This window comes from Schistocerca gregaria, chromosome 4 (genome assembly GCF_023897955.1).
Source record: "Schistocerca gregaria isolate iqSchGreg1 chromosome 4, iqSchGreg1.2, whole genome shotgun sequence".
Lineage (NCBI taxonomy): Eukaryota > Metazoa > Arthropoda > Insecta > Orthoptera > Acrididae > Schistocerca > Schistocerca gregaria.
This window is the reverse complement of record NC_064923.1, coordinates 660035972-660059768: the sequence shown is the minus strand read 5'-3', so window position 1 is coordinate 660059768 and position 23797 is coordinate 660035972. Positions and strand designations below refer to the sequence as shown.

Below are 23797 nucleotides of genomic sequence, written 5' to 3'. Positions count from 1 at the left end.
TATGGACATAATGCTATTAATAGCTATGACAAAGACAGTCACACTAAAACGCTATCTTGAGGGACACCGTTCTCCTGCTCAATATGATCAGATAGGACTTCATCAACTCGGTATCTAAAATATTGTGGTGACAGGAGCACAACCACGAAAAGCCCATTCGTGAAGCAGTTCCAGAATAAAATGCCTCCAAGTAGTATCATAGGCCTTCTCTGTGAAAAGAAAACCCTAGAACGTGATGCCGGCACAGGAAAACCTGTTGTATAGTCACCTCCAGGAAGGCAAGGTTATCACAGGTGGTGCGATACCCCCTAAACCCACAATGAAAGCGAGTAAGGAGGTGCCTGGATCCTAAGATCCAGACAAGGTGGTGGTTGACCATCTGCTCCAAGGTCTTTCCCTGGCAGCTAGTGAGGGCAACACTACAGTAACTACTAGGGCATGCACTGTCTTTCCCAAGTTTAAAAAGACAAATTAAAATTGCCTCACGCCACAAGTCGGGAAAGTGACCCGCCACCCAAATGGCATTAAGAAGTGCAAGGAGGATATCTTTGTTTAGCCTTGTGGGGTGCCACAGCATATTGTAATGGATCCTGTCGTGGCCGGGGGATGTCTCTACGAGCCGCAAACAATGCAGAATCCAGCTCCAACATGGAAAATGGGCAGTCGTAATTTTCATCAGTAGTGGACCAAAAGTCCAAACTACACCTCTCAGCAACCACTCTATGGTGCTGGAAACCTGGAACCTGAATGCTGTTGCAGTAACTGTGGCAAAATAAGTCACCATAGTCTGATGGTCTCCCACACAACAGAACTATTGGTGAAATGATTAATGGTGTTCAGGAATTGTTGCCATAACCTCGTCTTGCTCTCTCGAAAAATTCGGCAACACTTTGCCCTCGCAGTCTCTGCAGTTGGCCGACACTTGAACCTAAGCACAGCCGCATGCCTGGTCCTGATTGCAGAATGGCATTCGGCACTCCGCCAAGGGACAAGCTACCTCTTCTGTTGTCCCGTGGACTGTGGAATGGATGCTGCAGCAGCATGGTGGATCAGTTTGGTAATATAATACACCCATGTCTTGACATTTGCACAATGTTCGAACTAGGCCAAATGGCTATAAAGCGTCCAGTCAGCTCTACCGAGCACCTATCGCAGCAGTTTCCTTTTGAGTTCCACCCAATATGGCTGGTGAATCCAGCGATCACTTTCGTGCAAGTATCGACCAGTTCCCAAAGTGGTGTTAGCAAGAGCTGGAGAGCAAAGCAACAGATCAGTGGCAGAGAACGGCCCAGTTGCTGAGCAGAAGTGAGTGCTATGTCCCGCATTCAGCAAGTATGAGTACGATGATACGAGAAGCCTTTCAATTGCTCTACCCCTTGGTCAGGTAGTTGCAGAGCCCCAAAGCACATTGTGTGCATTAAAATCACCACAGAGGATGAAGGTGTGGGGGGAGCTGTGTAATAAGGTCAGTTAGGTCCCTTTCATGAAGTGCACCATGTGGAGGGCAAGTAAATGGAACATATTGTCAACAAATCATGCATGTGCACTGATACAGAAACTGCTTGTAAAGTCACTGTAAGTGAGAGGCAAGGAGTAGTGGTCGTTACTGATGAAAGTACCTATGCCTCCTCTAGCTCTCTCTAGACTCAGGTTGTCCTTTTTGTGGAGTACATAGCCTTGTAGCTCAGGGGTGTATGATTGATGGAAATGATTCTCCTGGAGTCACAGACACAGTGGTCTACCCTGAGATAAGAGACAGAGTTCCTCCACATGCATTCTGAACCCCTGTAAGTTCCACTGTAGGATGGGAGCTATTTCATCAATGTGGTTTAAATTTACCCCTATCTTTGTACGGCGGAGGTGAAGCACTTGTAGAGTGAGGGGGAGTGGAGGGGCTGCAGGGATCCAAGGCACCTAACTCTGTGATGTCCTCCTCATCAGTCAGGTGTGAAAGAATGACGTCTGACTGTGGTGGCTGCTTGGATTGCTTTATCTTTACTCACTTTGCATTGGCATGTACACAAACAAGAGCAGGTGCTGGTGGTGGCTAGTTGTACACTGGACGATGTCTGCGACGAGCCATCGACATTAGGAACAGGTTTTTGCACCATGAAAGCATAAGAAATGAAGACGGGAGGTTTCGTCACCTTACATTCCTTTTGGGCTTCAGCGAATGGGATCCGCTTGGCGACTTAGTTCCTGAATTTTCCGTTCCTCTGCAAGAACCGGGCAGTCTCAGCTCCAAACTGGGTGACTCTCAGAGCAGTTAACGTACACTGCTGGAGATGGACAGTCCACCCCACCAAGTCCTTCCAAGCCTTTATGGATACAGAAGGAGGCACTTTTGGAGGGCTAGCCTCCCAGTACACCCTCCCCCTAGGAGGAGGTGAAGATGATTTCGAGGGTTCCATCTTGGTCCCATGAGCAGCTAGGAACACAAGGGCCCACTCAGACAGAGCCCCGTGTGCTTGAGTAAGCCTTATACAACTAAGTTGTGGCAGGTTCACCAGAGGTTGCCCTTATAGAGGTTTTTACCATCTTTGTGATCTGGACAGTCAAGCCAAGGTCCCAATTCCCTGTGACAAACAACATTCCACTGCTGCACCATACAGTGGTCGTTGAAACATGCCCAGAGCTTATGGTAACACGAGACTGGCGGCACATACCAATCCCCAGCTTAGGAACCCCAGGGTCGCCAAGCCCCGTACTCAGCAGACGAATGTTGTGCCCCTGAGGGTTCTATAGCCTGAAGGCTGCTAAGGGAGTCACTACAGAGTAGGATAGTCTTGTCAGTGCAATAAAGAACATGGCTAAGGGCTAATTTAATGGCCAGAAATTCAGCAGTGAAGACACTGCAGGAGTTTAGCATAGAGTGGACTTCACTACACTGTGCATTTGTGTATGCAAAGCCAGTTCGTCCATCGACTGTTGAGCCATTGGTGAATACTGCTTCCAAAACCAGATCTTCAGGACAGCCAAGCACAGGTGGCAAAAAATCATCAGGTCAATGGAATCTTTTGGCTCAAAGGCCAATCCGAAGTCAGATCACCAAGCCATGAGGGCAGACACAATGACTCCCTGACCAGAGGCGACAGTGGAGGAAGCAGCAGTTCCGCACTGACACACTGGAGGCATGCAGCAATTGTAACCCAATTGTGGGTCGCTGTTGTTGGAGGTGGAGCTCCCTTCCAGGGAAAAGGACATAGTAGTTGGGGTGTTTGGGGAAGCTACAAACATATATAGCGTAACTCAGCAGCAGCTGTTGTTGTCTGAAGGTAATCGAGGGTCTCCAGTCTCGACTAGCAGGTTGTCCAGAAGGCTCCTGTCACAATCTGGACCCCACAATGGTGAATGGAACCCAGTATCTGCAATTCTGAGGGTGATGCTGAACCATATGCAAGACTCCCATAATCAAGGCAAAACAGAATCAGGGTTTTGTAGAGCTGCCAAAGGATACAGCGATTTGCACGCCAGCTAGTGTTACTTCAAGCAGTGACGTGTATTGAGGTGCCGCCAGCACTTCCACTTAAGTTGATGAAGGTGGGGAAGCCACATCAGCTGAGAATTGAAGACTAGTCTCAGAAAGTGGTGCATCTCAACTTCAAGAAGTAAATGATCATCTAGGTAAAGCTCTGGTTGTGGGCTGGCAGCATGACAGCGGCGACAGAAGTGCATGACGTGAGTCTTGGCAGCTGAAAACTGAAACCAATGGATGAGAGTCCATGATGGTACCTTTCATATGGTTCCCTCAAGGTGATGTTCAGCAACAACCACACTAGAGGAGAAATAATAAAAGAAAAAAATAGTTGGCATATAAGGAGGGCGATACCAAAGACCCCACATCTGCTGCTAGACCGTTGATGGCCACCAGGAAGAGGGGAACACTAAGTACAGAGCCCTGCAGAACCCTGGTCTCTTGGATATGGTGGTACTAAGTGAAGTGCCCACTTCAACTCTGAATGTATGGTGTGACAAGAAGTTCTTGACAAAGACAGAGTGGAACCTGGAGACCCCACTCAAAGTAGTAAGGATGTGGTGACACTACATTCTTGTCATAAGCCTTCTGTGGATTGAAAAAGACAGCGATGAGATGCTGATAATGTGCAAAGACTGTCCAGATAGTGGACTCCAGGGGAACCACAAATTATCAACAGTGGGGCAGCCTTTGTAAAAACCACCCTGAGATGCAGCCAGAAGGCTCCGAGACTCCAGGAACCAACTAAACCACTTGCTCACAATGTGTTCGAGCAACTTACAGAGAATACATGTAATGTTGATTGGATGATAACTGTCCACCTCAAAGCATGATAGTTTCGGTTCTGAAACCGGGTAAGAACCCGGCCATTTCTGAGGGTACACTAAGAGGTGCAGCAGGGGAAGGCACTGTTGACAGAGAAAGTGACTATGTTGTGGGTGTAGTGTAAGTTTGTGTCATTCTTAGCACTGCAGAATTTACCAAGAGACCTTTCACAAGAACAGCTAATTTGCGATACTAATTCATGGCCATTTGGTGTAAATATTCATTTTTAATAAAAGTATCATCTTCTACAGATGTGCAGAACAGTCCTTTATACAGCACCTAGCAAGCCACACTTTGCTACATTGTATTTAGTTTCAGAAAATTAGATGCGGAAACAATCCTCACACATGAAAGACAAAGGTCTTGAGTTCGAGTCTTGGTCTGGCTCACAGTTTTAATCTGCCAGAAACTTTCAAGAATTTAGATAACACAGCTACTGCAGTTTTCATTGTTATTAGCAATTTTCATTGTGTACAATTTCAAAATAAAAGCAAGGAAAAAAATTGTTCTTACGTCATTAATATGATTGTTAGCTACTAATAAGGTATAACTCCAGCCAAGACCTGGAGCTTTCCTATTAAGTTAATAACTATCTTTTTTCTTTTACATATTGGTTTGCTTCTAATACTGAACATTTACGTATTTTGTTTCAAATAGAAGCAGAAATTAAAATTGCAATAACTTTTATACCTTAAATACCAATCGGATCATCACAATCAGCTTTTTAAAGGAAGGTGCAGTACAAAGCTGCAACCACTGTGCCACTGGCTGCTTCACAGCCTGTGCCATCTTAATCCTTCCCACCAACACCAGCTTTTCTGAACTGCGCAGATGGGAACTCTTCCTACATCATCATATCCTTTGTTCCCATAAACCCCTTCATTAGTCCCTGTCTCCCACCTATCTATCCCCTCCCTTCCCCCATTCCAATGCTACACATGTTTACTATCCCATCAATGCATCTAGATAATCCTTTCCTTTGTCTTATCTCCCCCCCCCCCCCCCCCCCCGACACACCATCCCAACGCTGCACCTATCAAGCCTATGTTGTCCCCACAAAGTCCCTGCTCTCTCCCACATGAAGCACTAGCATTTTCCCCACCCTCTCCCTGATATTTCTGCCCCTCCGGGACCCAGTTACACTGCTGCTCATGTGAGACGTCGTCTGAGATATGTATCCCATAAAAGCTTTATAAGATGAGGCGAACATGTTCTACACTTATAACAAAACTTGTCTCTTTATGAAAAGTCTATTATTGTTCAAAAAATCTTGTTTGTTTTAACATTAAGACTGTTTCAAATGAGCTAAATGAGAAAGATGTAGCATACAACTAGAAATGTAAGCAACAAAAATAAATAAAATATGTATGGTTTTTTATATTTTATTCAATGTTACTGCTTATGTTTCTCACTGTACACTATATCTTTTATATGACCACTTCTTGAAAGTGATAGGTTACTATGTCTCCTTTACCATCAAATAATGTTCGTCAGCTGCAGATACAAATTTTGTGTGAGAATTCATTTGTATGCGCATGTAACTGGGAAGCTAGATGGTGTGTTTCTACAATCTGACAACTGGTTCCTGGTTTCCACGACACAACACTCATTGGGTTGGCAGTTGTCCAATGGAGGTGTGCCCGTTCTTAAAGACACTTAGCACTCCAGAGAATTCTGAGGTCTTAACAGTGAATGGTGATGTCATGAGGACACTCGAAGAAATCATTCTATCTTTATCTTATGATATGAAAAGACTGATGTATCGATGTATTGAATGTTACTGTCTAACTACAGAAAGCATTATAAGAAGTGCTCCTGGATGTAATATTTAAGCAAATATATTAAGTTTTATGAAGAAGTAATCTCTCATTTCATAGACCCAAGGAAGAGTTTGGACTTTTGAGTTTTCAACATCAAGATTTCTGCATGTGGAGACAAAATTAACTGATAAAAGTAAGTGTGGCATATAAGAACAGCAAACTGACATGGGATCTCAGCTGATCATCTTGTACACTCTCAGCTTAAATTCCCAACCTAACTGCAAATTAGCTGAGGCAGAACTAGGTAAACACCTCACAGTTAAAGTGCAAATTTATTGCCCAAAGTTGGTCAAACAATCAGTGAACTCTCCATTTATTATGGCTGAGTGTAGATGCTAGGCTTTCTTGAGAGTGCCACACTCAAGATCTGGTTCAGTAACTGAATGCTGCTGTCTTAGCTATAAGTATGATCTCTACTGCCTCTGACATTGAAACACAAATGAGCATTAGCTTTGCTTGCTTACACACTATTATTTCATGTGGCATTATACATTTTGTGCCAACTCTTTGCATTCGCCATCAACATTCTTAGCTCAGGTAAGTTCAGTCACACTAGTCTGTAGTGTCAGCTCAGGAACTTCATGTAGGCTGTTATTCAGGTCTCTCCAACTCTGCCATCCCTGTACTTACACCTGTCTGATTTGTTGTTGGCTATATTGACTCATTCAGAAGAAACAGCTTCATTCATTTAGTGAATATTACATGGAAAACAAAATTTTACTTGGATAACAACTGCCTTAAGCATTTTACAAAAGATGTACACTATTATAGTTGGTTACAGTTTTAATACACTACCCGCAAAACTGGAAAAGTGTAGTGACAAACTCCAAGTATTCAAATCCCAGTTGAAGTCTTTCCTTGTAGCACACTACTGTTTCTTACTGGAATTCATCACAATGCTTGAGAACTTTTCTCTGGACTGTGTTGTGCACTCATATACTCTTACAATTCCTTCAAATTTTCTTAATTCTTTCATTTATAAATTTTATAATTAGCAGTCTGTAAATTATGTACTGACTCTTTCTACGGCCAAAGCCACAAGGGACCCTACTGTAAATAAAATAAGCTGGCAAATATCTTCTCCATTTTTTAAAATGTAAACAATCATCTTTTCACTAAGTGACAAGACACAACTAAAACTTCCAAAATAATATAATTATTTTTTATACAATAATATAACTTACGGTAGAAAATGAAGTTTTTCCCATGATGTAACTTCCCTAAGGTCTGCACTCTGTGGATATCTAACATCAACTCTAAAGCATCTGACAGAGCCCCCTGAAGTGGCCACAACACATGTACTGCTGTTTACAAACTGTAAGAGAAAATTTGTAAAAACTGATATACTGTGCTTGAGTTTCACAAGAGACGATAATAAAGAGAAAAATCTTTAACTTATAATGAAAAAACGGAATTAATAGATTTTTAATTCCTCTTAGTTTACTTAAAAATTTTGCAGCTCTTCATGCAATTAAGAGTTATATCTGCAAGTATATTTCTACTTCTTCAAAATAAGATATGCCAACTATCAATGGGAACAACATAAGACAACATGTCTATTGAAAAATTGAAATCAAAATTAAGTCACAAATTATTTCTATCACATAATTTGAACTAAGTTTTATTATGCAACTAACAACAAGTAATACACAAAATGCAGTTTTGCGTATATGAGACTGAATATGACAGAAAATAATATCTGATAACTTTGTGTTCAAAACTTCCACTCTTTTGTACCCAAATCAAGCCCCTTTATACTGTTTATCAATGAACGTTGTACAACAGGGTGATCAGTCTGTGGGTTTCAAAGTAATTTCCTGTTTTGGGGTTTTAATACCTTCCATTTTCTGCAACCCTTTGCTGCTCCTGTCCTACAATGGGGCTGAGGGCCAGAGGAGTGCTTGATAGCACTTCTACTACCACCTTTAAGTGTGCTTCACTATACACAAACATTTTCCCACTGTCTCCTAAGAACCAGCTGCAAAGCAACACCCTGCCCACCATCCATTGTCACCACAGACTGGAGCAACTGAACCATGTTCTTCAAGAGGGCTTCGACCATCTTCATCGAGTTTGGAAAATAGGGACATCCCACCCACGATCATTCTCAAACCTCCTTAAGTGATATTCCACAGCCCATCCAGTCTACACAAAATCCTGGTCCATCCCTTTGCCACTCCCAACACCTTGCCATAGAGGTCATAATCCCTATGGAAGATCCTGATGCAAGACTTCCACAATACATCTATCCCACATGTCCTACTGTAGTCCCATCACAGGTTTATCTTATCTGATCACTGGCAAGACCGTGTGTCAAAGTAGGCCTGTCACGTTTCAGCTCTGTAATAATTTCTTCATTTACATGGGCACGACGATCAACGAGTTGTCTACAAGAATGAACACCCAACAGCAAAGCTGACCACCCAATGGCGCGACATGCTGCTGAGCACACAGGTTTAAGTTCATGACGGCTTTACAATCCATGCCACCTGGAATCTGCTCTCCAGCACCAACTTTTCTTAATCACAGAGACAGGAGTTATATAAGCAAGACATTCTTTGTTCTCTTAATACAGCCTCAGTCTCCACTAACCCAATGTACCCACACCTTCTACCCAACAGAATCACCTTCCTCTGTCTCTCCAAATCCCTACCTTCAAGTCATACTCGTTGTGCATTTTGCCTGTGATGGGACTACAACAGGATGTGCACGATAGGTGAATTGCGGAAGTCTTGCATCAGGGTCTTCCACGGGGATTATGACATCTGTGGCAAGGTGTTGGGAGTGACACAGGGATGCACCAGGATGTTGCGTAACTTGGATGGGCTATGAGTACCACTTAAAGAGGTCTGACCTCAGAACATTTCTGCTCAAGCTAGAGAGGGTGCTTGATTAACTCTGTAGGAAGTACCAGAAATTGGTTATATGTGGTGACTTCAATATTAATTTTGAATGTGACTGTGCAAGAAAAAGGATGTTAGTAGATCTAATAAAGTCATATGATCTGATGCAGATTGTGTATTTTTCAACTAGGGTGCAGGGGAACAGTAGCACAGCCATAGACAATATTTTTATTCATTCTTTATTACTAGATGGGCATTCTGTTAGTATAGAAGTGAATGGCCTTTCAGACAATAATGCACAAATTTTAACACTAAAAGGCTTTTGTACTCAAACAAATGTCACAAATAATTACAAACTATGTAGGAAATTTAATCCAATGGCAATAGAGAGTTTTTTTAAAACTCATCAAGGAACAAGAGCAGCAGGATGTTTATAGTGCCGATAACATAGATGACAAATATAACGCTTTCCTAAACACATTTTTCATGCTCTTTTTGGAGTTACTTTGCATTAGAACGTACTAAACCGTGTACTAGCAATAATAGGTAGCCCAGGTGGCTGACTAGTGGGATAAGTATATCATGTGGAACACAGTGGGAATTATATCAAAATGTTAGAAGGAGTCACAATCAAGTTACAGCAGATTATTACAAACAGTATTGCAAGGTGCTTAAAAATCTTTTTAGGAAGGCAAAGAGTATGTGGAATGCAAAGAGAATAACTGAGTCACAGGATAAAATTAAAACCATATGGGCAGTTGTGAAGGAAGTGTCTGATCAGCTGCACAAGGTTGACGATATAAAGCCAGTTCACAGAAAAAATATTTCTGTTACTGACAAATCAGATGTATGTACAGTATTTAACAATCATTTTTTGAGCAATACTGGTGAGTTAAATAAAAATTTAGTTTCTACAGAGAATCATATAACTCTCTTGGCAAATGCCTTTCTGAGATTGGTGTCTGAACTACTACTCTGTGATACAGACAAGGGGGCATAGTCTATATCAATTGATGCAGGCTAGGAAAAAATCTTACCTTCATAGTCACGGATGTTATTGAATTTAGCGTATGTTTAAATGAAGGACTAAGTAAGGAACACATATTTTTTGCTTTCTCCAAAAAACTTCCTGCTCCAAGATACAGCCCTCCAAAGACGACACTGCGCATACCATTTTGAATAAGCGAATTTTGGAAAAAAATTTAAAATGGAACAGTTCTAGATATTTTGTTGTTGAAAGATAATTACTTTGATAAAGATAATTGAAAGATAATTACTTTATGATTCCAAAAAAATCCTCCTCTTGGACTCATCTGTCAAAGTTCTTTTACTATAGTGTTCCGAACGTTTTTGCCAACCTGTACAATTATAATTTTTTTTTCTGTTGGTTAGTACCATATAGTTCTACATTCCCTGAAAAGGAGAGCGTCCGCTTTTACGTTGAACAGGTTTTATAAACAACTGAAATTTTTGCCATACATAAAACCTGTTTTATTACCACATTATCACATAACAGGCTCAAAAAAATCAAAATATAGCCTTATTTAACATAAATTTGATTTTGTAAGATGAGTAAGAGTCTCATTTTTCAAGCATTTTAAATGGTTCCAAAATGTATGAAAAAGGCCCAAAGACTTAAAGGTTTCAATTTATACAACTTCTGTGCACTCTGTTTTGTACTGAAATTAGCCAGTCAATGAACTAAAAATGTGTTCCACTGCTTCAGTATCTTCCTTTGATATAGAGTGATGCCTTCCTGTTGAACCAAAAGGAACTGAAGCACTTACAATCTTCAAAACATTGTGAACAGGAAGTGAGCACTGATGACATTGTTGCTGTCCTTCAGCTGGAAACCTATATCCAGCAGCTGGTCCATGTGGTAGCATAAAGTTCACTACAATTTCATTTACCTCATAACTGGTGTCTATAATCTCTGCAATTCACCATCACAGTCAGACAAATACACCACAAACACCCCGTTCTCAGGTGGTGCATCTGAATATTATCCTGCTGTTTCTGAGGTGTTGGCCAAACGAACAAAATTTCTTCTTCCTTGCTCTTTAAAGTGTGTGCAGTATGAGTTTGCCCATCACTTTAAGTCTCCTTCTGAGTTCCTTTCACAGGAGTAGTTTATTTGGACCACTCTCCTTTTCTCAGCTCACAGATTTCTTCGATTTCCTCTTTCGACAAAAGAGTGAGAACTGTGGATGTGTAACGTTTCACAACTCTCTTAAAATCCTCAGCATTTTGAATCGCAGCTGTATTTAGTGTGGAAAGATTATATTTTGTAGCATTGTGCTTCAGCAGGCCTCCTTCCCATGACTAGGAGCACTGTATACCCAGTCAGTTGGCACAAGTGACTTACTCAATTCAAACAGCTGGTAAAGATTTTTAAAATGACTAGGAGCAGTACCTTCTCTGCCAGTTTGCAGCTGAAGAATTTTGCACATTGCTATCAAAGCATATGCTGAATCATGTCCTGTGTCTTCACTTATAACTGCAACACTTATGGTCTTGTTTTGAAAATATTTCACTTCTGTAAAAATTGAAACCTGGTCATTATTGCAATGATATTGTTCACTTCTTGTGGGAGAATTACAGACCAGTTCTCAGCAAAACCACAGTGAAGCACACTAAACATAGTTCTTTAGCCTGTACACACTCTTTCACTCCTGCAATGTGTTACTGTTGTAATTTCTTCAGTTGCTGGTGCGTTGCTGCTTTCACTGACCATTTACCAAGTTCATCAATGAAACTGTCAAAGGCAACAGTTTTCTTAATTTATTTTCCTCCCAAGTCACGGCGTAATTTTTGCAGCGTTATCTGCTGCATCTTCCAGGCCACGTGTCTGTAAAGACAGTCCTCCCTTTCCAGGGCAGTCACCACATTCTTTTGCTTTATATTTCAGACTACTAATGACTTCACACACCAACCAAGGTGTCATCTGTCACGTGCTCCAGTAAGTTCTTCAAAGTGACCACACAAAGTTCAAAATTCGCGCAGGACATACACATAAACAGACATCTCTAGGTGGGTGTGGAACTACATACTTAGGTCGTAGTGCATAAAATTTTGATCTTCCAATATGTGAGGTTATATAGTTGCCTTATAAATTGCAAAAGTTTCTTTAATACTGCTAGTCATGTACCTCTTCACTTTAACAACTTTTTGATCTTCAACTGATACAGGTACAGTGTATTTTTTTTTTTTTTTTTTTTTTTTTTGGGCACTCTGGCAAGAACAGTCCCATTTATCTTCCATATAAAATGACTGCACTGTTTGAACTTGAGCTGCTTCTACAGGATGACCATAAAAGGGATCTGGTCTTCCGAAGACTACTTTTACAGACGTCACACTTCTTGATTTATCTACCATGTACCTTAATACTGACGGAAAGTGGTTCAAAATTGTTTTCTTTAAAAATGTCTCTGGAATAATAGTTAAAACTTGCATCTTTTCACTGCAGGATGCACAATATTTGACAGCTGAATTGATATATGTGAAAAATTCCTGGCAAGAGGTGCAAGAGTGCTTTTGTTCATTTTCTTCTGAAGATGTAATTTCTACTTTGAAGAATGTGGTCAGTTTTGCTGTAGTGTATTCATCCATAGCTTTAGTAATTTCTCTGCACTTTCTTGATGCATAGAGCTTACCACTCAACTTCACTGACCAGTTTCTCAACAGGACTAACACCTACCTCTGTAGTTGACTGATTCAAGGTATTTAATTCTTCTTCCTCTACTGATGCAAAATCTACATCACCTGCACAATGGGAGGCTTCACCGTGTTCATATACTATCATTGTTGTTATTCTGCCAAAACATTTAGAGCACAAAAAGTTGTCACTGGAAACAGCTTCACTTTGTAACAGTCTTCAAATGTGAACATAAATTCACAACATGAACAAACTCTGTTTTTTTGTCTTATATAAAACTCTTTTATGGATATATAAATAGTCAGCACACTTCACTCTCTTGTGGCTCCATTCAGAAGACATTTCAAACAGTCCTTTTCACAAAACACACCACAACTTTGTCAACCAGCAAATTCCTCACAAAAACACAGAACTCACTGGATGGTCTCAGATTTCTTAGAAGCCTCTTCAGTTAACAAATTGGCACTAAACAACTACAATACACAAACCTGCGATGAACAACCATGACAAGGAAACTGACAAGAAACTACGACAGAGTGTAAGAAATATCTGCAACAATAAATGTGAAAAGAAATAACTGCAACAAAGACAATAGAAATAAACACTGTCACAAAGAAATTAATAAGAAACAACTTCAGTGGAGGCATATATTACCGTTGGAAGTTTAAAAAAGGATTTTTTAAAATAAAAAAATGTATCTTAAAAGAGGAAGCTTTCCTTAACATACACTCCTGGAAATGGAAAAAAGAACACATTGACACCGGTGTGTCAGACCCACCATACTTGCTCAGGACACTGCGAGAGGGCTGTACAAGCAATGATCACACGCACGTCACAGCGGACACACCAGAAACCGCGGTGTTGGCCGTCGAATGGCGCTAGCTGCGCAGCATTTGTGCACCGCCACCATCAGTGTCAGCCAGTTTGCCGTGGCATACGGAGCTCCACCGCAGTCTTTAACACTGGTAGCATGCCGCGACAGTGTGGACGTGAACCGTATGTGCTGTTGACGGACTTTGAGCGAGGGCGTATAGTGGGCATGCGGGAGGCCGGGTGGACGTACCGCCGAATTGCTCAACACGTGGGACGTGAGGTCTCCACAGTACATCGATGTTGTCGCCAGTGGTCGGCGGAAGGTGCACGTGCCCGTCGACCTGGGACCAGACCGCAGCGACGCACGGATGCACGCCAAGACCGTAGGATCCTACGCAGTGCCGTAGGGGACCGCACCGCCACTTCCCAGCAAATTAGGGACACTGTTGCTCCTGGGGTATCGGCGAGGACCATTCGCAACCGTCTCCGTGAAGCTGGGCTACGGTCCTGCACACCGTTAGGCCATCTTCCGCTCACGCCCCAACATCGTGCAGCCCGCCTCCAGTGGTGTCGCGACAGGCGTGAATGGAGGGACGAATGGAGACGTGTCGTCTTCAGCGATGAGAGTCGCTTCTGCCTTGGTGCCAATGATGGTCGTATGCGTGTTTGGTGCCGTGCAGGTGGGCGCCACAATCAGGACTGCATACGACCGAGGCACACAGGGCCAACACCCGGCATCATGGTGTGGGGAGCGATCTCCTACACTGGCCGTACACCTCTGGTGATCGTCGAGGGGACACTGAATAGTGCACGGTACATCCAAACCGTCATCGAACCCATCGTTCTACCATTCCTAGACCGGCAAGGGAACTTGCTGTTCCAACAGGACAATGCACGTCCGCATGTATCCCGTGCCACCCAACGTGCTCTAGAAGGTGTAAGTCAACTACCCTGGCCAGCAAGATCTCCGGATCTGTCCCCCATTGAGCATGTTTGGGACTGGATGAAGCGTCGTCTCACGCGGTCTGCACGTCCAGCACGAACGCTGGTCCAACTGAGGCGCCAGGTGGAAATGGCATAGCAAGCCATTCCACAGGACTACATCCAGCATCTCTACGATCGTCTCCATGGCAGAATAGCAGCCTGCATTGCTGCGAAAGGTGGATATACACTGTACTAGTGCCGACATTGTGCATGTTCTGTTGCCTATGTCTATGTGCCTGTGGTTCTGTCAGTGTGATCATATGATGTATCTGACCCCAGGAATGTGTCAATAAAGTTTCCCCTTCCTGGGACAATGAATTCACGGTGTTCTTATTTCAATTTCCAGGAGTGTAGAATATGGTACTACATGGAGATAATCAACAGAAAAAAATCTAACTTTTCTGGATTGCATTTTTGAAAAACAAATTTTTCTGTAAACTATAAAAAAAATTTGAAAGGCAGCAGTAAAAGAACTTTGACAGATATGTCCAAATGGAGGATACCATTGTAATTATAAAGCAGTTATCTTTAAAATAAGAAAATCTAACAAGTACCTAAAACAGTTACAGAAAATTTTCCAAAATTCGCATCTTGAAAATGGTATTTGCAGTGTCATCTCTGGAGGCCTGTATCTCGGGGCAGAAATTTCCTGGGAAAAAAACACACACACACATTTCTTACTTACTCCTGGAATTTTAACAGATGCTAAATTCAATAACATCTGAGACTATGAAGGTAACCCCCTGCCTGAAGTGATACGGATTATGCCTTGGTGAGATTAAGTCAATAATTAAATCACTGAAGACTAAGGACTCTCATGGATATGATAGTGTACCTAGTGGAATATTGGAATAGTACAGCCGCTTTATGAAAAGGGAGAAAGGGATAATGTAGACAATTTTAAACCTATTTCTATACCATCAGTGTTTCCTAAAGTTATTGAAAAGGCTGTGTATATAAGGATAATTGATCATTTCAAATCACATAACTTGCTATCAAATATACAGTACAGCTTTCTAAGTCATTTAACATCTGAAAATGCTATATTCCCTTTTCTCTGTGTGGTGCTGGATGAGTCAAACAAAAGGTTTTGAACGCTAGGCGTTTTGATTTAATTAAGGCATTTGATTGTGTTGATCACAAACTATTGCTCCAGAAGTTTGCCCATTACAGAATACAGGGAGTAGCTCACAATTAGTTCACCTCTTACTTTTATAATAGAGGGCAGAAGGTCATTCATTATTCACAGTGTTGAGCATGGCCGTGATGTGGGGTCTGAGTGGGGTACGGTCAAACAGAGTGTGTCAGTGTTGGGGCCAACCCTGTTCCTTATTTATATAAATGATACGCCCTCTAGTATTAAGGGTAACTCTAAAATATTGCTGTTTGCTGATGACACTAGCTTGGTAGTAAAGGATGTTGTGTGCAACATTGGCTCAATTTCAAATAGTGCATTTCATTGCACAAGCGCATGGCTTGTAGAAAATAAACTAACGCTAAATCACAGTAAGACTGTTTTTACATTTTCTAACACACAATTCAACAAAACCAGAAGTTTTAATTTCGCAGAGAGGGCATATGATTAGTGAAGCTGAACAGTTCAAATCTCTTGGTGTTCAGTTAGATAGTGAAATGTGGAAAGGTCATGGTCACGATCTTGTACAAAGACTTAATGTTGGCATTTTTACTATTCGAAAAGTATGTGAAGTAAGTGATTTTTTTGACACAAAAGTTGGTTTACTTTGTTTATTTTCATTTGATTATGTCATATGATATTATATTTTGGGGTAACTCTTCCTATTCTAAATGGATTTTTTGTCTCAGAAACAGGCAGTTCAGGCAATAAGTGGTGTTCATGTACTCAGCAGAAATCAAACCTGCATTTGGATCAGACATCAGTAACTCTTGTGCAGAAAGGTGTACAGTATACTGTTGAATCCATTTTTAATAAGCTACGGCAAGAATTCAAAAGTCTTAGCAGTAATCCATGCACCTTCAAACTGAAACTAAAGAGTTTCCTCATAGGTCACTCCTCCTAGTCTGTCGAGGACTTCCTTGAAAAATTAAGCTGATTCTTGTTGTATTGTTGATTGTGTTCACTTAAACTTATGGCTTGACTGTTTCTGGGTTCATAAACATTCCATTTTTATCTGTTATTACTTTTATGTTGTAATTTCATGTACTAACACATTCCATGACCTGGGAAATTTGCTCCTACAGAACTATACATGTAAACAAATAAATAAATAAATGCACCAGGTCCAGTGCCTGTGTGTTGAATTCCAGTCCCATATACCTACTGCCTCTCCTCCTGGAGGCGGGGCGGGTAACCAGCCGAAGAGGGAAGAGAGGGGGTTGGGGTGGAGGAGGGCTGGGAGGACCCAAGGGGGCGGGGATGGACTGGAGGAGAGGGCTGGCGACAGATGGGAAAGGGACCACTCTTCTGTGGGGGGAGCGGCAGGACAGAGGAGGGGCCCGGCAGTGGAATGGGCAGAGGACCCGGCAGCAGAAGGGGAGGGTGGGTGACCAGTTGATGGAGCTGTATAATGGAAGGTAATTCATTCTACATGGTGTTTTCACAGCTACTTTTGTAAAGAAGCTAATAAGTATGTCATTTTGCCATATTCTTAATGCAGGGTATGGAATGTTTGGCACAAAGTTGAGGAGTAGAAGTATTAAAATGTCTGAAATAGCTTTGGCAACACGTTGTTGCATCAGAGAAAACTTTGTAGCTGACTATGGCAGTCAGTCAGCACGTGAAATTTTCATTACATTCCAGTAGCTCCAAATTTCCAAGACCTTTGTATATTGCCCTGTATTGCGTTGGTCATGAAACTAAAGAAAAGTGTAAAAAGTGAGGAAAATTACAGAAAAAAGACTAACTTTTAAAGTAGTATGTCTTGTGGGTACAGAGTAGGCACTTGGTAATGGATTGTGAATTACAAATTTCTGGTATGTGTTTCATTACATTGAATTAATTGTTTAACAACACAAAGGAGAGCTACATGCGAATGAGGTGAGGCATCCAATATAATACATGTAAGTGAGTTTTTTCTACAAATGGAATGGGGCATGACAAATCTAGCTTTTATAAAAAAAAAAAAAAAAAAATTCAATGAAAAAATGAAAGGGGAAAAAAAAAGGAAAGGTCAAGAGAAAACTGAAAGAAGCTATGAGGCTCCATAATGCCTCACTAAGTATTGTGTAGAATATTTTGAATGAAGAGTCCTCTCAAGCCCAATTTTTATGAGAAATAGTGAAATAGTCAACTAAGATACTGAAGGGGACTGGCCCAGACACAAAACAATACACACTTATATTTCCCCAGCTCTAATCGTAACCTCCTTAACTGAGCTTTATAGGCTCAGAAAACAAAACAATGATTTATGCCAGATGGGTCAGATTCATATGTAAATTTCAGTTCACCTTTTAAGTATGGTTTGGAAAGTTCTGGCAGGATGTAAATAGTTTTAGAGTAGAGGAGACAACTCAGTGAATAGTGGGAGCACTGACACATCGAAAGGCACACAAAAAAGGATGGAAGCTTAGACTATACTATTAATTGGCTAGAATGACCTCCCCCCTCCCCCCCCCCCCCACCCCGCCCCCCCCTCAGGATAGTGTATTGGGTTCAATTTTTTACGCACGCACGCACACACGCACACGCACACGCGTGCAAAACAAACAATGACTGGGGTCTGATGGATTGTTTTGGGTAAGGTGGGTAGAGGGGAAAGAGAGGCAGCAAGTGGGTAGGGTGAGCTGGGAAAGGATGGCTGATGCTCGGATGGAGGCAGTAGGTGTGCTGGTGTACAAATTTGGCACAGACACCACCATCATGTGGAAGATGATAGTGATGATGATTATGATGATGATGATGATGATGATGATGATAATGGATTAATTGTTTAAGGAACACAAATGGATTTAGGAAGGGGTGACAAGACAAGGGATACTTGGGTACAGGGGTGTGTGTAATGTGTTGATAGAGACTGACACAAGGAGGATCAGTGAAACAAAGAAAGTGTTGCTAGGGTAACTCCCATGCACACAGTCTAGAAAAGATGGTGCTCGAGGGGGGAAGGGGAGGGGGGAGACCCTGATGTCAAGGATTGTGAAACAGCCACTGAACTAGAGTTTGTTATGGTCAGCAGCATGTTCTGGCACCGGGTGGTCAGTCTGCTCTTCGCCACAGTTTGACAGTGGTCATCTATTCTTATGGAGATGTCTACACAAAATGCTATGCAGAAATTTGCAGTGGAGCTGGTACACAACATGGCCACTTTCACGGGTGGTCCTGCTTCTGATGGGACAGAGTAAACCAGTGACATGGCTAGAGTAGGATGTATTGGGTGGGTGAGTCAGATACGTCTTGTAAGCCCTGTGACGAAGGGTTGGAAGAGGTAGTGAGGTAAGGATGGACTGGGATGTTGTACATGTTGGACAGACAACGGAGTACCATTTTAGAAAGGTCGGTAAGGACTGTGGGTCTCTCTCTCTGGATATGATGATTGACAGCAAACCCTAGCAGAAGATGTGGTTCAGTTGCTCCAGTTCGGGATGATATGGAGTGATGAGAGGATTGTTCCTTTGCAGCTGGTTCTTGCAGGTGGTGTAAGGATATAGCATGTGAAATCTGTTTGTGGGATAGGTCTTGAGCAATAGTGCCTGTCTGTGAAGGCCTTTGTGAGACCTTCAACATACTGTGCAAGGAAATTCTCATGTCTGTGGATATGCCATCCACAAATTACCAGGCTTTATTGAAGTGATTTTTGTTGTGGAAAGAATGACAGCTGTTAAGACAGAGTTATTTTGGGAGCTAGTGGACTTGGTATGGACAGAGCTATGAATGGAGACATCAACAAGGTGCAATGTAGTGTTTCAAAATATGAGCTGAAACACTACCCCCTTTTCCCACCTGAGCAGCATCAGATAAGTAACAATTAATTATCTGAATTTATATTATTAAGTGTTTATAAATGTACTAAACACGTGTGTATTTTCTGTGTGTTAAATGTCAAACACATCAGTTCATGACAATATGGTCCAGTGGTTATCTATGGCTGCGGCACATGGCAGTGCAGGTAACTTCAAGCAATCAGCCACGAGCCAGTTAATAGGAAAGACCAGAATTACATTGTCAACAAAAGTGGTGCATACTGTTATAGAGAAATAATTTTTAATTTTGTAAGGAAACATTTCAGTTCTGTATGAGTTCTTAATAAGTTCTCATCAGCTCTGTGTGTAGCCTTTATTCAGTCATTATACTGACAAAATAAAATCTCAAACACAGAAAGTTATAAGTGAATAAAAAACTTTTTGGAGTTTTTTATTACCAAAAACTTCTACTGAAATACTTAGATTAAAAATCTCACTAATCTACATTACCTATGGAAAAGAAAGGTAATCTTCAAAATATAGTAATGGGTAGTAAAGAAATACTGCAACTTACAATTGGAGAAATTATATCTCTGACATAGACTACTTGACTTAACAAATTCCAATATGATTTTGTTTAACTAATATGTTTAACTAACACAAGCATTTGAAGTCATAACTTGAGCAAAATCTCTATGCTCTCTGCTGAATGGTAGAATGAATTTGATTCAAGATAAACATTCAGGTTATACGAATCGTCATAAAAAGAGGAAAAGATATATTCATGATGTTAGTGGTGTTGCTACTGGAGACATGGTCCTGCATGAGTGAAGCATCAATAAATTAAGAATCATCCATTACAACATCAGGAAAAATTACTACAGAATTTAGCAGCAACACCAAAAGAAATCTATGTCTAGGAAGAAGGCATCTTGGGCCAAGAAGGACCTGGTGAAGTGAATGGGGGACAAGGTTTAGGGGCCACAGTGGAACGAGCAAAAGGTGTCTTGGCTCTGGGTGCAGACCATGAATATATCATGAATTAACCTGAAACACACAAGGGATTTTTTGGGTTTTGGGAAGCTAGAAAACCTTCTCCTAGATGGCTAATAAATAGATTAGCATGGGAGGGTGCCACACAGGTACCCATGACTGTATCAGAATTTGGTTTATACACCTTCAAGGGAGTAGTAGTTATGTGTGAGGATATGTAACCACATATGTAAGGAATGAGGTAGTGGGTTTGGAACCAGAAGGACCATGGGGGAGGTAGAGTTCGACAGCAGCAACTACATGAGCCTGGGGGATGTTGGTGTAGGGGAGGTGGCATCAACAGTGATAACTAGGGATCTAGGTGATGATGGGCTGGGTGAAGAAAGTTGTTTGTATCTTTAATATGAGAGAATAAGCATCAAGCAATTAGTTCGAGGCGTTGTTCAACAGGATCGGAAATTTTGACATTAGGAGCTCAGTAACAAGGTACAAAGGGTTGTCTAGGACTGATGGGTTTATGCAGCTTGGGAAACATGTAGAATGCGTGCCCATCGATTTTGCTCAGTGGTCAATTCGGATATGCAAATATGCTGATGTGTGTGGAGCAGGCCATTGGTGGGATTTCAACTCTAAACTCTGTGGAGTTATAGATGTGGTTTGGAGGTCAACAGAAAAAATGCTGTGAATGGCCAGTGTTGGAGTCACGTGGTGTGTTCAGGCCCCTAGTGGCAGGACAGCACAAGGAGAGATGGGTGGCTACCATCAATGGAAGTGTATGTGGCTGAAATCTGTCGGTGCTGGGGCTGTGGCCTCGGCACTGGATTTCTAGTGCCAAGTCCTGATAGAGGTTGTGATTTGGCTTTGATTACACCTTGCCTGTGGAACTAAGGTGAGCATTCTCAAACTTTATCAGTGAGTTCCTCTATTTTTGCCCAGCTCACCTTAACCCTCCTCTGTGTGTAAGACTTCAAGAGGTCCACTTTGAGCTGTGGGGCCGAGCATGAATGAGAGTGTGTGAACTTTTTTTCCTGTACTTGAGTCAAGTGTTGAAATTTTGAAAGACACAGATATGATTGGGGTTTTTATGTCAAAGACAACTGCGCACAGAGTGTTATTCGTTAATGTTGCCTTATGGCAATCATGCAACATAATTTATGCTGTACTTAATTATATTCTGTCTGTCATAGTGTTCTACATGATTTGGCAATCTCCTGAAATTACTTTCTACAGTATGCTGATGCACTGGCAGCAGCTAAAGGTTACATTACAATGGCACTATTCACTGTGAGTAAGCTGGCTGAAATTTTTACATGCCATGTAGAGTACCACTAATAGCTGCATAAAAAGGTCATATGTCTATTTGAGGTTGTTCTATATTATTAAGTCTATTGTTCCGTACTTAAAGAGAATTCAGGGCCTTGTGCTTATCTATCTTGCTATTTGTTTTCCCTTGGTTATTCACAGCTTTGATCTTGAAGAAAAGTGACCTTAAATGAGTTATCTAACTGTCAGTTTGTACTGGCCACTGTTGCTTAAAGGATACTCCTGTCTTCAAGTGCCTTAAATTGTTGTGTGTTCAGCACTGGCTGGTCAGACCAGTTTTATTTAAGAAGACTAATTTACTTGGCTATTGATTAATGACAACCACACACTTAATACTATGTTATATTTCCTTTTAAATATTTAACCTACCTGATTTTACTGGTAAGTTACAGCTATCTCTGCTTAATGAAAATTTGCATCCCGCCTTGTGTTCTGCTGACGTTACTGTCCTGTTTAACATTTTGTGTCACAGCCATTTTTTTAAGAAAATTGGTGTTATTAATGGTTCCAGCCAATGTTCTCATTATTTTCAATGAGATTTGTGCGGTTTGTAACTAACTAAATTTACTCAAGTGGGTTTGAATCAGCTGTGGTCCTTTTGCCTACTGCTTTACTACTATAAATTGACCTTGCTCATTTTACTGTTGGTCAGCTATGGTCATTTGAGAATAAAGAAAAATTTTAACAAAAATAATTTGGAATGTCTACATCAAGATGTAATTGAGATTGCTCTCTGGAATTAGTGAACTTAAATCATTTTTAAGAAAAAGAGTAATTGTCCTTAAAATGCTTGAGACAAATTTAATGGCAATACAAATTTAATTGAAACTGCTTGTATATTATAACACAAGGGCTTCAATTGTAACTTATGTGGGAATAACAGTACAGGTTTTTTTAGGAAGGAAATGTTTTTAATTATGTAGGTCTTTTTCTGTATTTCTCAAGTACCAATATATGAACAGTCTGCTTTGATGTTAAAATAAATTTTGGGAAGAGCTAAGTGGCTTACCACTCAGGGACCATGGTGTCCAAACAAACTACCTCCAAAATTTAGTACCACCCATCACCTCCCCATCCTGGGTGAGTTTCAGTTGGGATGAAAAGGGAGACAGAGTCACACAAGATACTCTAGGATAGGCCTAAGTATTTGAGTAGAGATTGGAGGTTACATTGGACTTCTGGGATGGGGTTGTTGTGGTAGAACTTGTAGGTGGGGGAGTCAAGATAATTGGCAGAAGTGTTCTGTCAAATACTAACTACAATTCATCATGACAGTGTTGAAGCCTTTGTCTGCACAGAGGATGATTACATCAAGGTTTGTCTTGAGGTTTCAGATGGCTGTTATTTTTTCCACTGAGAGATTTGTGTTCCAGAGAAGTGACCTGAGGAAGGAGGCCAAGTTGGAGGGAAGGGATACCTGAAAGCTAACTCGGGATCAATCAGTTAAAGAAAGAAGGTCCAATCCAATTGTGGTATGAACTGTAAGAGTATAGTTCAATGTTGAGATTAGATGGCTTAGGTTGGAGGAATTGGTAGTAAAGACGTGTTTCCCCTGCAAGGATTGGGAGAAGAAGAGTAGGCCTTTGAAAAGTCCAGCATGGTTGAATTTAGGTGGGGGACTGATGGTGAGGACCTTGGGTAGAACTAAAAGTTCTATTGGATTAAGGTTTTCAACGTATAGGCTGAAACAGTGTTTTGTGGAATGTTAGGAGGAAGTTTTAGAGGAAGTTGTGAATGGGAAACATCAGCAAGGCAGTGTTTGGGTGCTATGAGAGGCTGATGAGAGGTCAGGTTTCACTAGGTGTAGGATAGGTATTGATGGACACTAGTGCTCTGAGGTGGGAGTAACATTTTAATAAACTCTGATAATATTTGGGGATAGTGTCTGGAGTGTTCTTTGAGGTGTTGGTGGATAAGGATTTCAGTTATGGAGATATGGTGCAGGTGCTTCGGATTGCACAGTAACAGTATCTTGTAATGGGAGTAGAAGTGGTCCTGAGGTGCCAGTGAAAGCAGCTGTATCATATCAGCTTTGCTGCAGTCACCGCGCAGCATTTCAGGTGGCCTTGACCACCAAACAGCTGTTTACAAGAATAAATAACCACTGTTAAACTGTAGCAGAAGAGCAGTGTTGAACACACAATGGCAGAATATGCAGCTAAGCACAACATAATCAAGTTCAATGGTT

The 23797-nt window shown here is 41.4% G+C and overlaps 1 protein-coding gene across 1 annotated transcript in view; it reads right to left on the bottom strand.

Annotated features, from left to right (window-relative positions):
- The window catches only part of LOC126266810 (nucleoporin Nup43), a 210842-nt gene that overhangs the window by 141457 nt on the left and 45588 nt on the right, over nucleotides 1-23797 (bottom strand). The window contains exon 3 of the mRNA XM_049971363.1: nucleotides 7305-7435. Coding sequence (XP_049827320.1) covers nucleotides 7305-7435 — 131 coding nt within the window. The remainder of the gene's footprint in view (nucleotides 1-7304; nucleotides 7436-23797) is intronic.